The sequence below is a fragment of the Hippocampus zosterae genome, chromosome 1 (genome assembly GCF_025434085.1).
Source record: "Hippocampus zosterae strain Florida chromosome 1, ASM2543408v3, whole genome shotgun sequence".
In the NCBI taxonomy this organism is placed as follows: domain Eukaryota; kingdom Metazoa; phylum Chordata; class Actinopteri; order Syngnathiformes; family Syngnathidae; genus Hippocampus; species Hippocampus zosterae.
The window spans coordinates 24,282,893-24,300,817 of record NC_067451.1 but is presented as its reverse complement, the minus strand read 5'-3'; the positions used below and the strand labels follow the sequence as shown (position 1 = coordinate 24,300,817).

The 17,925-nt window shown below is 47.0% G+C and overlaps 1 protein-coding gene across 1 annotated transcript in view; it reads right to left on the bottom strand.

Moving 5' to 3' along the window:
• Positions 1–13,350: 13,350 nt before the first annotated feature.
• The window catches only part of LOC127607715 (uncharacterized), a 256,526-nt gene continuing 251,951 nt past the window's right edge, over positions 13,351–17,925 (bottom strand). The window contains exon 2 of the mRNA XM_052076317.1: positions 13,351–13,880. Within this exon, the coding sequence (XP_051932277.1) occupies positions 13,401–13,880 (480 nt within the window). The 3' untranslated portion in view covers positions 13,351–13,400. The remainder of the gene's footprint in view (positions 13,881–17,925) is intronic.

Here is a 17,925-nt window from a genome sequence, read left to right as displayed (position 1 = left end):
TTCTCTTTGAATGGCTTCCATGATCCATCAATGCGGTGCTGTGCACAAACGATGGTGGATAAAAAAAAAAAAAAAAAGACTTGAGTGTTTCATACATTTTGCGGGTTGGCAGGGTTATAAAAAAGGTTAGGATACTTTGTCAGCTGTCAAAAAGAATCAATGTTACATGGCTAGCATTTGACAAAAAAAAGCATGAAATGCCAAGTTGAAAAAAAAAATAGGGCACCATCTGCACAACACAACTTTTGACCCAACTCAACCTAAATGATGACCCACTACAAAAGGAGGCACTCTACAAGGTGTGTCAGAAAAGTTACAGGGCTGATATCAGGATAGATTTTGAATCCAAACCATGAGTTTTACCTTCTAAGTAATCCCCCTGGATTCTGATGCACTTTCACAGCCTTATCTGCCACACCTTCATTCACTCGTGAAAGGATTCTTCTGTGATTCTGCGCAGTTCCTTTGTCATAGCTATCTTGAAGTCGTCCATGTCTTGAAAATAACTCTACTCGATGACTACCTTGGGCATGGGCTTGAAAAAAATTCTCAGGGCAATCTTAGGTCGGGCAAGTACCGGTAGGAGGTTTGCTCCAGTATATCTCAAGGCGTTGTGAACAGATGCAAAGTCATGGTTAAGCACCCACTAGTGATACGATCTGTGTTTTTGTTGTGTCTGCACCATGCCAACAAGACGTCAAGTCAAGTCAAGTCAAGTCAACAGTATTTATGGAGCACTTTCAAACAGCCATCGCTGCATATAAAGTGCTGTACATGGAGCTATTTAACATACACAATAAACAGTAAGACGAATCGGTAATAAAAGCGGTAAAGGACACATGACACATAAATCTAGACAGTCAGCAAGAAACGAGGGTACCACACTGAGGAAAAAAACAAAAAAACTTTGCTGCTCAAACAGACTTCAATAGCATTTTAAGTTGGGCAATTCAACTAAATGTTTTAAGTTACGCAGTTGTGAAAATTGGCTTTCCTGCATTTCACCACAAAGAAATGAAAGAAACAGAATGATTGTTACTTTTATTGATCCCCAATTTAAAGTTTGAGTAAAAACAGCGTGCTTGCTTGGTTTGCCACCTAACATTGTTGGCATAAATGTCAGTAATTTGTATTTTAAGTACCGTTTTAAGCAACAGAGAAGGCTACACTCTTTTCTTTTCTTTCCTTTTTTTTTTTTTTAGCATATGGCTATTTTGTTTGCTTGATGGGCATCTTGCGGGTACTCCTGCTAACTTGCCTCTTTTCTCCTGAGTTTACACATTCCACAAATCCACCACAAAAACCCTCATCAGTGAAAACAAACATTACTTTTTACAGACAAACAGGTTACATTTTCTGTCTCTGTGGCAGGAACTCATGGTGGGCGATGCCCCTTACGTCGAAAAAGGTCATCAACATGACTTGGACTTTGGACTTACAGTGCCTTGCTTTCTTTGTCCTTGGCGACAGAGGAGTCTTCAACTGAAGGCGCTGGCGTTTACTCTTCGAATCATACTTAACGATCATAATCATTCTGCTCATAGTTTGATGACTTGACACAGAGGATATGTATGTATGTATGTAAAAGCTTGTGGAAAAATTGCTTCAGAGAGCTGAGGTCGAGGTAAATATTCCAAAGTGATTTGCATAGAAAAGTCTTGCAGTCTTGAAACATTTCTGATACACCGTGAATGTCTCTTTTAACCCCCCAAAGTAGTTATGAGACAGCAGAGGGCTCTATCTGTGATTAAACATGAAGCACATGCAAAAAAAAAAAAAACATATGTAAGGAGCTTTTCAATTATTAATGTGTCTAGTGCTGTTGTTGCTGTCTCCTCATAATCTGTGATTAAAACTCCATGGAAATCTTTCTTGTAGTGTCTTAAGTTCATCCTAACTCTATTGTCTTTCGGTGCCAGAAGTCACATTTACATATATTCAAGTCAAGTCAACTGTATTTATAGAGCACTTTCAAACAGCCATCGCTTCATACAGAGTGCTGTACATGGAGCAATTTAACATGCACAATAAACAGTAAAAGAAATCAGTACCCCTCCGTGAGTCGTCACCTTACCGTGGTGGAGGGGTTTGTGTGTCCCAATTATCCTAGAAGCTAAGTTGTCTGGGGCTTTATGCCCCTGGCAGGGTCACCCATGGCAAACAGGTTCTAGGTGAGGGGCCAGACAAAGCACGGCTCAAAGACCCCAATGATGATTACGATAAATGGATCTCGGTTTCCCTTGCCCGGACGCGGGTCACCGGGGCCCCCCTCTGGAGCCAGGCCTGGAGGTGAGGCTCGTTGGCAAGCGCCTGGTGGCCGGGCCTACACCCATGGGTCCCGGCCGGGCTCACCACCCATGAGAGGGGCCAAAGGGGTTGGGTGCAATGTGAGCTGGGCGGCAGCCAAAGGCGGGGACCCTGGCGGTCCGATCCTCGGCTGCAGAAGCTAGCTCTTGGGACATGGAATGTCACCTCTCTGGCAGGGAAGGAGCCCGAGCTGGTGTGTGAGGCAGAGAATTTCCGACTGGATATAGTCGGACTTGCCTCCACACACAGCCTGGGTTCTGGTACCAGTTCTCTCGAGAGGGGTTGGACTCTCTTCCACTCTGGAGTTGCTCACGGTGAGAGGCGCAGAGCAGGTGTGGGCATACTCATTGGCCCCCGGCTCAGTGCCTGTACATTGGGGTTCACACCGGTAGACGAGAGGGTTGCCTCCCTCCGCCTTCGGGTGGTTGGACGGGCCCTGACTGTTGTTTGTGCATATGCACCAAACAGCAGCTCAGCATACCCACCCTTTTTGGAGTCCCTGGAGGGTGTGCTGGAGAGTACTCCTGCTGGGGACTCCCTTGTTCTGCTGGGGGACTTCAATGCTCACGTGGGCAATGACAGTGATACCTGGAGGGGCGTGATTGGGAGGAACGGCTCCCCCGATCAGAACCCGAGTGGTGTTTTGTTATTGGACTTCTCTGCTCGTCACGGATTGTCCATAACGAACACCTTGTTCAAACATAAGAGTGTCCATATGTGCACTTGGCACCAGGACACCCTAGGCCGCAGTTCGATGATCGACTTTGTAGTTGTATCATCGGATTTGCGGCCGCATGTTCTGGACACTCGGGTGAAGAGAGGGGCGGAGCTGTCAACTGATCACCACCTGGTGGTGAGTAGGCTCCGATGGTGGGGGAAGATGCCGGTCCGTCCTGGCAGACCCAAACGTATTGTGAGGGTTTGTTGGGAGCGTCTGGCGGAATCCCCTGTCAGAAGGAGTTTCAACTCCCACCTCCGACAGAGCTTTTCCCATGTTCCGGGGGAGGCGGGGGACATTGAGCCCGAGTGGACCATGTTCCGTGCCTCTATTGTTGAGGCGGCCAATCTGAGTTGTGGCCGTAAGGTAGTTGGTGCCTGTCGTGGCGGCAACCCCCGTACTCGCTGGTGGACACCAGCAGTAAGGGATGCCGTCAAGCTGAAGAAGGAGTCCTATCGAGCCTTTATGGCCTGTGGGACCCCAGAGGCAGCTGACGGGTATCGATTGGCCAAGCGGGCCCCGGCTTCGGTGGTCGCCGAGGCAAAAACCCGAGCGTGGGAAGAGTTCGGTGAGGCCATGGAAGCCGACTTCCGGACGGCTTCGAGGAAATCCTGGTCCACCATCCGACGTCTCAGGAGGGGGAAGCAGGGCACCACTAACACTGTGTACAGTGGGGAAGGGGCGCTGCTGACTTCGACTCGGGACGTTGTGAACCGGTGGGCAGAGTACTTCGAAGACCTCCTCAACTCCACCAACACGCCTTCCTTGGAGGAAGCAGAGCCTTGGGACTCTGAGGTGGGCTCTCCTATCTCTGTGGTTGAAGTCACCGATGTGGTTAAAAAGCTCCTCGGTGGTAAGGCCCAGGGGTGGATGAGATCCGCCCGGAGTTCCTCAAGGCTCTGGATGTTGTGGGGCTGTCCTGGTTGACACGCCTCTGCAACATCGCGTGGACAACAGGGAGAGTGCCTCTGGATTGGCAGACCGGGGTGGTAGTCCCTCTTTTTAAAAAGGGGGACCGGAAGGTGTGTTCCAACTACAGAGGGATCACACTCCTCAGCCTCCCCGGTAAGGTCTATTCAGGGGTGCTGGAGAGGAGGGTCCGTCAGGAAGTCGAGCCTCAGATTGAGGAGGAGCAGTGTGGTTTTCGTCCCGGCCGTGGAACAGTGGACCAGCTCTACACCCTTAGCAGGGTCCTTGAGGGTATGTGGGAATTCGCCCAACCAGTCTACATGTGTTTTGTGGACTTGGAGAAGGCGTTTGACCGTGTCCCTCGGGGAGTTCTGTGGGGGGTGCTTCGTGGGTATGGGGTACCGAACCCCCTGATATGGGCTGTTCGGTCACTATACCACCGATGTCAGAGTTTGGTTCGCATTGCCGGCAGTAAGTCGGAATCGTTTCCAGTGGAGGTAGGACTCCGCCAAGGCTGCCCTTTGTCGCCGATTCTGTTCATAACCTTTATGGACAATTATGGACAATTATGGAGAATTATGGACAGAATAGGCGCAACCGAAGCGTTGAGGGGGTCCGTTTTGGGGGCCTCAGTATTGCATCCCTGCTTTTTGCAGATGATGTGGTGCTGTTGGCTCCTTCAAACGGGGCTCTCCAACTCTCACTGGAGCGTTTCGCAGCCGAGTGTGAAGCGGTTGGGATGAAAATCAGCACCTCCAAATCTGAAACCATGGTCCTCAGTCGGAAAAGGGTGGAGTGCCCCCTCCGGGTCGGGGAGGAGATCTTACCCCAAGTGGAGGAGTTCAAGTATCTTGGGGTCTTGTTCACAAGTGGGGGTAGGAGGGAGCTGGAGATCGACAGGCGGATCGGTGCAGCGTCTGCTGTGATGCGGACGTTGTATCGGTCTGTCGTGGTGAAGAAGGAGCTGAGCCAAAAGGCGAAGCTCTCAATTTACCGGTCGATCTACGTCCCAACCCTCACCTATGGTCACGAGCTATGGGTCGTGACCGAAAGAACGAGATCCCGGATACAAGCGGCTGAAATGAGTTTTCTCCGCAGGGTGTCCGGGCTCTCCCTTAGAGATAAGGTGAGAAGCTCAGTCATCCGGGAGGGGCTCACAGTCGAGCCGCTTCTCCTCCACATCGAGAGGAGCCAGATGAGGTGGCTTGGGCATCTGATTCGGATGCCTCCTGAGCGCCTCCCCGGTGAGGTGTTCCGGTCATGTCCCACCGGGAGGAGACCCCGAGGAAGACCCAGGACACGCTGGAGAGACTATGTCACCCAGCTTGCCTGGGAACGACTCGGGATCCCCCGGGGAGAGCTGGAAGAAGTAGCTAGGGAGAGGGAAGTCTGGGCTTCCCTGCTAAAGCTGTTGCCCCCGCGACCCGGCCCCGGATAAGCGGTAGATGATGGATGGATGGATGGATGGATGAAGAAATCAGTAACAAAGACGGTAGAAAGTACCAAACGGTAAAACCAAGAACAAATCTAAGTCATGCTGACTCGAATGCCAAAGAATACAAGTGAGTTTTGAGGAGGGTTTTGAAGATGGGCAGCGAGGAGGCTTGCCGAATGTTCAGTAGGAGGTCATTCCAGAGAGAGAGACCAGCAACAGAAAAGGCCCCTCTGAGCCTCAGTTTAGTTCTTGGTACTTCTAATAATGTCTGGTCCGCAGACCTTGTGGCGTGTAGGGGCGGTGTGTAGGGGCGGATGAGCTCAGAGAGTTAAGGTGGCGCGAGATTATTCAGAGATTTGAAAACAAATAAGAGGATCTTGAAAATAATTCTAAAATGTATTCGAACAAGAAGCTTACAAAACACGGCGTTGTACTTGAAATCCTGTTTGTAGTTACTTTTCTCTCACTTTGTGTGTGTGTGTGTACGCGTAATGCCGTGTGCATGCACAGAACTGTAGGTGACAGCGTATGTAATGAAACCCATAATTACAGGGTGAAAGATTGTTCATGTGACTGACAAGTCCCTTTCACTCACGAGTGCGGCTTTCTCTCAGGGGTCACTTGTGTTGTTTTGGGGTGACACCGCACATTGTACTGCTGTGTGAGGGCACAAACAACACAAACGCAGCTCTGTAGGAAAAGGTGTGTGTGCTGCAAGAAAGCCCGATTTGTATAACACTGATATGATGGGCTGCTTTTGTGCGAATGAATCCCTCTGGCGTGATTTACATGATGTCAGATCAGGTGCTATAAATGCTTTGTTGAGGAGCGATGGACAAGAATATGCATCAGAACATGCACAAGCACATAATTTGCAAGTTCGAGACCACCTCCAGCTTCGATCTTTGAATTACATTTTCTCCAACAGTCAATTGAAATTGTTAAGCACTGTACTTCAAAAATAGCTACACATGACAGGTTCTGGAACAAAACAAATGTTTTGGATCCTAGAGGTGCAGACACAAACAAAACACAACAACAAAAATGTTTATTATCCATCCATGTGGGAGGATACCGGAGTACCCGGAGAAAACCCACGCAGGCACAGGGAGAACATGCAAAATCCACATGGGAAGGCTGGAGCCGGAATAAAATCCTGCACCTCTGCACTGTGAGGCAGGCCGTAAAAAGGGAGTGGCCTGATGATCGCCTTATTTTTATGACTCAATAACGGTGAAAGCGCTTAGCAGGACTGACTTCTTCAAACTGGTAGTGAGGACTTAGATGAGCCTTCCTCCAGGCAACTTTGGAAAATTCCCTCCGTTGATAGCGTTAGAGCAGGTGAGGGAAAATTAAGTTATAACTCTTTGAACAAAGAGTTGGCCACATTTCCGATAACTCTATCGGTAAGTGGGACCTGACACAATAAGCAATTGCACCTCCATTACATTAGGGGGCAGTGGCGCTCTCATTGGCAGAGTGTGCAGAGGGAGCATTTGCTCAGTGTTTTGTTTGCACTGAGCATGTGCACGTGAGTAGACACGAAGTCGACAGGCGGAGACAGAATGAGATAAGAGACAAACAAAAGTCTCACAAAAGCTAAGACAAGGAAATATGACGAAGCATATGTAGCGCTTGGCTTCACTGTGACGACGGTGGGAGACGAGGAAAGACCGGTGTCTAATTACTGTGTCTAAAACTGTTGGCAGCGAACAGCATAAAGCCAAATAAATGCCATCAATCATCTTGCTTTGTGACTGTTACTCTAAGCCCTTCATCCAGACGGGGGGAGGGGGGCATGAAAATAATTGAAAACCCGTGATCTACGACAAGCTACCACTGCTAATTGGTGGCAGTAGTGGGATCGGTACGCCTTGCTGAAGAGAAAAGAGGAAGCCCAGATGAGGAATGTAGCAAGAGGAAGAAGCCGTGCAGCTGCAGCACAGCCAAACAAGACTCAACAGGAGAGTGCTGAAGAGGCTGGGGGAAGCCAGGAGCTTGAGTTACGCCGAAAAGAAGCTGTTGCCTTTTTCCCTGATGCATCAGACAGTTTCCAAGCCCAGGGTGGAGCTGAGCCACGTGACATGGAACCAGTGGTTCGGCCTAAGACTGTGACAGTGAGTACGACCAGAGATCCACCCGATGAGGGAATTGTTAAAGAAATATGAGACTTTATGCAATATTCTAAAGTATAGCTCAAGGTCGGACGGACACGTTTTTCTGATAATCTGTGTGTTTCCCTTTTTGTCCAAATTTTGCTTCACGAGCATAGCCATGTTGAGGCACTAAAACAAGTAACAGTAACACCCCTCCCTTTGCATTCGCATGGCCTCACCATATCTTGGAGATTTCTAAATTTTGGCGATTATTGGCGATTATTGGCGACACAAAAGGCAGATTAATCATTGATTGTCGAGTATTTGAATAGCGTTTTGTGTAAACTAATTCATGTGTGTTCGGCCAGGTCCGTACGACACCAGTGCAATGTTCAAACAGGTAGACAGGCAAGCTGACATACATGCTATTGACGCGAGTGTTAGGAACACATTCAAGTGGTCATGGCTTGAAGTAAAGGACTTGAATGGAGATTTATTTTTGTCCGACTATGTTAGAAAGGTAGGCAAACCTGGTAAGTCAGTTAAAATCATATATATATATATTTAATCTTGGTTTGGTTTGGTTTGTTTATTGAACATAAAACATATACAGTAATAATTTTACAGAAAATAAGGTAAATAAGAAAGAAATCAGTCTTCATTCAACACAGTTATTATGCATCTCTGAGTAAAAATCATGCCGATCAGGTGTAATACATTCATTCATTCATTCATCTTCCGAACCGCTTGATCCTCACTAGGGTCGCGGGGGGTGCTGGAGCCTATCCCAGCTGTCTCCGGGCAGTAGGCGGGGGACACCCTGAACCGGTTGCCAGCCAATCGCAGGGCACACAGAGACGAACAACCATTCGCACTCACACTCACACCTAGGGACAATTTAGAGTGTTCAATCAGCCTGCCATGCATATTTTTGGAATGTGGGAGGAAACCGGAGCACCCGGAGAAAACCCACGTAGGCCCGGGGAGAACATGCAAACTCCACACAGGGAGGCCGGAGCTGGAATCGAACTCGGTACCTCTGCACTGTGAAGCCGACGTGCTAACCACTGGACTACCGGGCCGCAGGTGTAATACATTTTTTTGTAATGTTACTGCACTCAATTTTAGTGGAATTGGCATGTCTTTGGACGAGTCATCCAGAACGCAGCCTCCAGATGTGTGAATCCAGAGCAGATCCAGGTCAGTGCACCCTGGTATGCAATTCCTTTGATATTACACATTTTTAATTCATCCCTACACGTCACTGGAGAGTAGCGGGTGTATTGACTTGCCTGTAATTGAGTGACATTACTGCTGAGGCAAGGAATCTCTAGAGCAACAGAGAAAATATGTGGAGAACACTCGTGTGAGGCAGAATCCTCTGTTATTACCTCAAGCTTTACACTGCCCGTTCTTGCATATCGGTGTATTACTGCATGTACTTTCCATTGCCCCTCTCTGCCATACTTCAGCATGCATACAGGGCATAGTAAAATGAGCCCGCTCCAGGGTCTTATCATTTCCCCAATGAGTGATCAAACGCGAGGAGCATATCAGCATTCCCAATGAGACCCCCCCAGCCAGGCAAGGGATATGCACTGATTCTGAATTGTCTCATTTGCCATCTCATCGGATGTTAGGTTTTCCAATAAATAATTGTCACATTCCTGAGATCAGAACTGAGCTTTTGACTGAATGGATTTTCACAGAACAGTATTGAATTGAATCCCACACAAAAAAATCACTTAATAATGATTTTGACTTTTTGACACAACCACAATGCTCTTCCGCCACTCCAATCTGCCACCTTCAGAAGTTCTCAGATGACTGTGCGATTGTTGGCCTCATTACAGAGGGGCACGATCGGGAGTACAAGGGACTGACGAAGGACTTTGTGGACTGGTGCCAGCAGAATCTCCTCCAGATCAACCCAAGGAAAACTAAGGAGTTGGTTGTGGATTTCTGCAGGAAACAGTCCTCACCAGCACCAATGAACATCCAGGGTATGGACATAGAGAGGGTGACCTCCTACAAATACCTAGGTGTTGTTCTGAACAACAAACTGGACTGGTCTACAAACATGGACACCCTGATTAGGAAAGGACAGAGCCAATTCTTCAGGGGTTCAGGGGTCGCTCCTTAAGAGACTCGGTGGTGGCCTCGGCCATCCATTATGGCATTCTCTGCTGGTCTGGCAGCATCTTGTCCCGGGACAGAAAGAGACTGGAGCCACTGGTCAGGAAGGCCAGTTCTGTCCTGGGCTGCTCCCTTGACACTCTGGAGGAAGTGGGCAACAGAAGGATGCTAACTAAGCTAAAAACTATGATGGCCAGTCCCTCCCACACCCTCCAGCCCACCCTGAAAGCACTCGGTAGCTCCTTCAGCCAGAGACTGTTACACCCGCGCTGCATGAAGGAGAGATACTGACGCTCGTTCGTACCGACTGCTCAGGCTGCTGAATAAAAATATTAACAATAATAATAATAATAATACTTAAATGATGTGAAACAAATGTAAAATGTGAAAAAACAATTGTAAATAGCACTGTGATTAATCAATTTTGTATTTGCACTTAATTGAACAGTGTTTGTTTGTTTTTTCTTCTTTCTTCTTTCTACCCACATTCTTGCTGCTGGAGGCTGTAAATTTCTCTAGTGTGGGACAAATAAAGGATATCCTATCTTATCTTATCTTAGCTAGGGGAGTTAGAATGAAAACAACCAATGAAAACACATTTTCACAATACCTTCATTGGTCGTCAAAATGTCTGCTTCCGCTTGAAGAACACATTGTCCCCACTCACATGCCATGAAGACAACACCAGATAGCCAGTACTTTGTTTTAATAAACAAAAGTGCCTACAACCTTCGATGATGTTTGTAAAAAGATTTTATAATAAAGTAATATTTTTGCTGAACCGAGTCGATTGCATGCACTCCCCTCCCCCGGGGAATGCACAAAATGTAGGATTGTACTGTATGTGGAAGGGCATAAAGACAAACCCTCATATTTAACTACAAATCAACTCCCATCGGTTCTCTTGGTCATTAAAAAAAACACTAGAAGACTTTAGGATAATCGACTATGGGTGGGTAATGTATTGGCAAGTCATATATTCCCAAAGGAATCACAGTTTGCCAGAGCCCTGCACAGATAAATAACCCAATAGATTACCTTGAGCACCAAGTGGATTAAATACAGTTGCCCCCAGGATCAATGGGAACAGGCTTTTTGGAAATAAAACACCTCTCAACATTCACCCACCTCATTTCCCATGGAGACCATCGAGGCGCCGACATTTAATTAGAATTCATGTTAGGCTTCTAATTCAATTTCTTTTACTCACCAACTAGCTGTCAAAAATGTTCGTGTGGTCGACAAAAGTAAAGCAATTTGTGGCTATTTACTGAATAAAATTGGTTTAAAAAATCATCAAATTCAATTAAAACAGTAAAAAAAGTTGAAGTATGGAGTTATTCATTAACTGCAGGTTACAACTGAATAGCATCTAACCTAATGAAGGAGCACCAGTGGTTGATGCATCTCGCAAGTCATTATTATCTGTAAAGTACACACAGCAAGCGGATCTTTGGAAGGGCTTTTCAAGTGTGCCACTCACTTGCTATAAACTGTTTACCTGTTATCACAGCCTTTTTAAATTTATTGCATGGTTCCACACAATGAATTATCCAATGTCTTATGGATGGTAAATTTCACTAATACAGCTCTGTGCCCTTCCTCGACACCAGCCTACCTACAGCTACAGATATGTGCACGCAAGCTTGCACTATAACCAACCACCCACATAAACAGCGTAACACCTTTAAAGTCACCCTGTGTCCCCGCGGCTCTGTTTAGTATTGCAAAAAATTGAATGCACACGTTTTTCTGCAAGGTGTAAGCGATGAACTAGTCTTCCAGAAGAAGCACTGGTGTCCTTTTGAGGCTCTTGCGAAAGCCGTAAAGCTGTCGCCAATCAATTGGCGAGAGTGCCTGGATATTGTTTACTAGCGCAGCTCATTACACAATGTAGCAGTACATGCTAACTTAATTTACTGGAAGATTTATTGCAATCCAGGTGGGAAAGAAGCATTGGCTTAACTCACCTGTATGCCAGTGTAGTTGTAGGCTGTTAAATCACAAGTAAAAAGTCCTGTTTGATGTCATTTGAAACGATGTAATTGTTCGCAGGCCGTAACTAAGTTCAAATACCTCATTACTGTGGATTAATATATTTTTCAGGTAACTGCGCTTCAGTATTCATTTTTCTGACAACTTTCTCCTCTTACTCCCTACAATTGAAAACAAATATCAGTACTTTCTACCTCTTACTTTGTTTGGGTGATGACACAAAGTAAAAAGATGTCGACAAAGAAGGGTAAAGTCAGCTGCAGTTAAGATCTTGATGACCAGTAATTGAGATCTTGGGTTGAAGCAGGGACAGCAATGTCCAGAAAAGTGAAACAGGGAGCATTCATGACAATAGCAACAGAGGTGGAGGACTGCTTTCACAGAATAGTTGGATGTTTTTTTTTTCTCAGCTCACAATATTAGCCAAGTACAAAACACATCTTTTTGGTAGCATAAAAGTACAGCCAATGCCACCTTGCTGTTTCACAACAATGTGTGACTGCTGACCAGTAATGTGTTATTTTTGCCTTCTCAGTACAAGCACTATTACAGGTAATAAAAGAAAGACATACCTTTGTGTGCATATGTTGTTTTTTGTTGTTGGATGTATATGCGTGTGTGTGTGTGTGTGTGTGTGTGTGTGTGCGCGTGTGTGTGTGTGTGTGTGTGCGTGTGCGTGTGCGTGTGTGTGTGGGTACAAAAAGGTTGGGAAACAGTTTTAGGGAAGCTTCTGCTTTTGACTTAAACCCTCTGAATCCTCCCCCCAATTTGGGGGGGGGGGTTAGTTTTTAATCCACAACTATAAAATCTTTTTGAAAAAACAGACAAAGGAAACTCTGAAAGCATTTCTTTAAGGAAATGAATCCATCTGGTCGATGGCTCACCTCCCCCCTCACACAATTTGTATAGCTGACATTGACACATTGACATGCCGCCTGCAGTGGATGCGGACACGGTGACACCCAGCGATCAGGCTTCTCACGAGAGTGCTTTGGGGTTGTGTCAGAGCTCGCAGGCCCAGTGGCATATCTCTTTCTAAGAGTGCCTCTGGAGACAAGTGACACTTTTTAAAGGACTGAAATTAAGTGGGAAACGGTCTGCTCAATCACTGATGTAATTATCTGTCCTGGATTAACATCTGTTCACAAGCCTCGCCGCCAAGTCTACTCCAGCATGTGCCAGTACCTCGCAGCAGTGTTGTGTGTGTGTGTGTGTGTGTGTGTGTATGTACGCGTGCATGCGTGTGTACCTGTGTCTTTTTATTTTTTCTGCCCAAATGCTGTGTAACTTGGCACCAGCTATGGCAAGTTTTCACTTTGACATCCTCCAGCCACTCAACAGCTGCATATTTATGTGAACATCTTGGTTGCAGTTATTGTGAACATCAATGGTGTGGTGCCACCTACTCAGTTTTTTCCAGTATTACTGGGACTCCGTTGGTCTTAGCCATGTACATAAGTGTGGAAAGTAGTTGAAAGGTGGGAAATTGTTATTATTACGGCATCATTAAAGCCAGCTTGATCATTGTTTTTATGTTGCCATATGGATGGTCTTTTGATACACATCCTCGTGAAAATGTACATTTACAATTTCTGAAAATGGCTCAATAGCCGATAATTATTTGGGGAAAAAAATCCATGCCATGCTGTCACTTGGCAATATGAAATTGAGTAGGTATGCCTCATGAGTAGACTGACAAAAAAGTTGTAAAAAAATATATATAAAATATATATATACTGTATATACAAAAAAATCCTCATCTCACCCCTCGGGTGGTGTCCGTCCCTCATTCAGCTCGGGTCCTCTACCAGAGGCCAGGAAGCTTGAGGGTTCTGCGCAGTATCCTTGCTGTTCCCAGCACTGCACATTTCTGGACTGAGATGTCCGATGTTGTTCCCGGGATCTGTTGCAACCACTCATCTAGTTTGAGGGTCACTGCCCCGAGTGCTCCAACCACCACAGGCACGACTGTCACCTTTACCTTCCAGGCTCTCTCCAGCTCCTCTCTGAGCCCTTGGTATTTCTCGAGTTTCTCATGTTCCTTCTTCCTGATGTTTCCATCACTTGGGACCGCTACATCCACTACAACGGCTTTCCTCTGCCCTTTATCTATGATCACGATATCTGGTTGATTCGCCATTACCATCTTGTCAGTCTGGATCTGGAAGTCCCACAGGGTCTTCGCTCTGTCATTCTCCACCACCTTCGGAGGTGTTTCCCATTTTGACCTTGGGGTTTCCAGTCCATACTCCGCACAGATGTTTCGGTAGACTATGCCAGCCACCTGGTTGGGGCGTTCCATATAGGCTTTCCCTGCCAGCATCTTACACCCTGCAGTTATGTGTTGGATCGTCTCAGGTGCCTCTTTGCACAACCTACACCTTGGGTCTTGTCTGGTGTGGTATACCTGGGCCTCGATGGCTCTGGTGTTCAAGGCCTGCTCCTGAGCAGCCGGGATGAGTGCCTCTGTGCTGTCCTTCAGGCCAGCCCTCTCTAGCCACTGATAGGACTTCTTGAGATCAGCCACTTCAGTTATGGTCCGGTGGTACATCCCGTGTAGGGGCTTGTCCTCCCATGATGGTCCCTCTTCCAGCGCCTCATCTTCTGTTCCCCATTGTCTGAGACATTCTCTGAGTACGTCATCCGTTGGAGCCTTCTCCTTGATGTATTCATGGAGCGTGGATGTTTCATCCTGGACAGTGGCTCTCACACTCACTAGTCCCCGGCCTCCATCCTTTCGGCTTGCGTACAGTCTCAGGGTGCTGGATTTGGGATGGAACCCTCCTTGCATGGTTAGGAGCTTTCCGGTCTTAACGTCCGTGGTCTGAATCTCTTCCTTTGGCCACATTATCATTCCTGCAGGGTATCTGATCACTGGCAGGGCATAGCTGTTTATTGCCCGGGTCTTATTCTTGCCATTGACTGGCTTCTTAGGACTTTCCTCACTCGCTGGACGTATTTGGCCGTAGCCGCTTTCCTTGTTGCCAGTTCAAGGTTGCCATTGGCTTGTGGTATACCGAGGTACTTGTAACTGTCCTCAATGTCTGCTATTGTTCCTTCAGTGCGGAGTACCTTTCCTCTCTTAGTCACCATCCGACTACATTTCTCAAGCCTGAATGACATCCCGATGTCGCTGCTGTAGATCCTGGCCGTGTGGATAAGGGAGTCTATGTCCCTTTCGCTCTTAGCATACAGCTTTATGTCATCCATGTAGAGGAGGTGACTGATCGTAGCTCCATTTCTGAGGCGGTATCCATAGCCTGTCTTGGTGATTACTTGGCTTAGTGGGTTCAGTCGTATGCAGAACAGCAGTGGGGAGAGTGCATCACCTTGGTATATGCCACATTTGATGGACACTTGGGTAAGTGGCTTGCCTTTGGCTTCAAGTGTGGTTTTCCACATCCTCATCGAGTTCGCAACAAAGGCTGTTAGGGTCCTGTTCACCTCATACAACTCCAAGCATTCAATGATCCATGTATGTGCATCGAGTCATAGGCTTTCTTGTAATCAATCCAGGCTGTGCACAGGTTGGTATTTCGGGACCTGCAGTCTTGTGCGACTGTTCTGTCAACCAGGAGCTGATGTTTGGCTCCTCTGGTATCTCTACCAATGCCCTTCTGTGCTTCGCTCATGTATTGATCCATGTGTCCACTTATCTTAGCCGCAATGATGCCTGACATGAGCTTCCATGTAGTGAAGAGACAGGTTATTGGCCGATAGTTGGATGGGACCGCACCCTTTGAGGGATCCTTCATGATCCGGATCGGTAGCCCTTCGGTTAGCCGTCCTGGGTGAGTCCCATCCTCACTCGCCTCACTCGCTGGAGGTATTTGGCCGTAGCCGCTTTCCTTGTTGCCAGTTCGAGGTTGCCATTGGCTTGTGGTATACCAAAGTACTTGTAGCTGTTCTCAATGTCTGCTATTGTTCCTTCAGGGAGTGAGACCCCTTCAGTGCGGACTACCTTTCCTCTCTTAGTCACCATCCGACTACATTTCTCAAGCCCGAATGACATCCTGTTGTCGCTGCTGTAGATCCTTGTTGTGTGGATCAGGGAATCTCTGTCCCTTTCGCTCTTAGCATACAGCTTTATGTCATCCATGTAGAGGAGGTGACTGATCGTAGCTCCATTTCTGAGGCGGTATCCATAGCCTCTGGTATCTCTACCAATGCCCCTCTGTGCTTCGTTCATGTATTGATCCATGTGTCCACTTATCTTAGCCGCAATGATGCCTGACATGAGCTTCCATGTTGTGGAGAGACAGGTTATTGGCCGATAGTTGGATGGGGCTGCACCCTTCGAGAGATCCTTCATGATCAGGATCGTCCGCCCTTTGGTTAGCCATTCTGGGTGAGTCCCATACCTCAGCAGCTGGTTCATTTGTACTGCTAGGCGCTCATGGAGTGCTGTGAGTTTCTTTAGCCAGTAGGTGTGGACCATGTCCGGGCCTGGTGCTGTCCAGTTCTTCATATCTGAGACTCTTTCCTGTATGTCTGCCATTGTTATGATAACTGGGTTCTGTTCAGGGAGGTTGCTGTGCTTTTCTCTCAGGGTCACCAGCCATTGTGCACTGCTGTTATGTGCAACCTCCTTCTCCCATATGCCTTTCCAGTACCTTTCAGTTTCCAGTCTTGGTGGGTCAGTTCTGTTGTTAGGACCCTGCCACTGAGCGTACACTTTCGCAGGTTGTGTTGCGAACAGCCTGTTTATTCGTCAGGCCTCATTCTCTTTCGTGTACCGCTTTATGCGGCTGGACAAGGCTTGGAGCCTTTGTTTGGCAGTTTCGAGTGCTTCAGGTATGGTCATCTGGATGTACTTCTCGGGTATCGGCCTTTTCATCACACCTCTCTGGGCCTCCGTCAATTGACTCACATCTTTCCGGGCCGCCTTGATCTTAGCCTCCAACCGTCTTTTCCATGGTGGTTAACGTATCTCATGGCTTCCATGGTTGCTCTTATAGCCCAGAGTCTCCAGGATCACTGATCCTGAAGCGTATATCAGCTCATTGGTTTCTGTGATCGTTACGGTAGGGATCGCCCTCAGTGCTGCATTCACACTTTCTATGAGACTTTCAGATGGTACTTCACATAGCCGTTGTAATTGGTTTCTAGGTTGCCCAGCTTTCATTCTCGCCATGATCTTAGCTTTCAGGTCAGTTGCTGCCTCGTTCAGCATTTCATTCATTGGGGCTGGCCACCCAATCTCATCATCTGCATTCATTGGGGCTTGCCTCCCAATCTCTTGTATGACCTCCTCCTCTGATCTGGCAGCCTGGGGCCCTTCACCATGGAACCTGCGTTGTACCTCATCAATCTCAAGTTGTGACAGCAGTTGCCATTTGTGGATGTTGGAACACTGAGCTACTAGTTGTTTCGTGGTCAACCGTGACTGTGGGTTTCAAAGTAACCATTTAGCCCACATTCTCTGCATGTAACCCCTCTGACTAGGGTTGCTTGAGTAGTAGCATTCCAACAGAGCCATGTTATCGCATCTCGCCCATCTCCGCTTTGTTCCAGTAGCCCATTTTTCATCAAGGTGCTCTGGTTCCCCAGCACCTGATGCAGACCTTGTTTGATCCGGCGACGTCATTCGTTTTATTGTCTCTCATCATTGTATGAGGTAGGTATTAGCGTGAAGGATCTTGCCCAAGGACCCAGACTGGATGGTGTTATGTGCTCATTTTTGCCCCAAGCGGGATTCGAACCACCGTCTCCCGTATGCCACACCGATGCCTTACCAACTGAGCTATCCAGCCAGCTCTCTCTCTCTCTCTCTCGCTATATATATATATATATATATATTTTTTTTCAGTTTGAGGTGGCTATGTTTGGGCTATTTTCTCCTTTTCGTAAAATGCTTTTGATGCTAATGGCTCATCAATTGCTACCATATTTCATCCACATATGTAAGAAGATTTTACAAAAATTTATTTTTTGTCACTTCTTTATAGTGTGTGTGTGTGTGTGTGTGTGTGTGTGTGTGTGTGTGTGTGTGTGGCGGCAGACTTAATTGCTCAGAGTATAATTGTTTGCTCTGAGTAATTGTTCATGTGTACTGTTGTGTTCTGAATTTCTCTTCCAGTGTATTTCAATACTAATTTCTTCCAGGTCTTTAAAAATTAGGTTTTTCAGTTGATGCAAGGCCTCTCGCAAGCTCATTAGTATGCTCCATTTGTACTGTGTACTGTATGCTCTGTGTCAAAATGAGCAGCTGGGTGGGCGTTACCCTGCAACTTACTCCCAACGTAACACCTCTGTTGCACAAAAGCTCAAGTAGACTGAAGTACCTGCTTGAAATTCACTGCCAGAACCCATTTTTATAACCAGTGTAC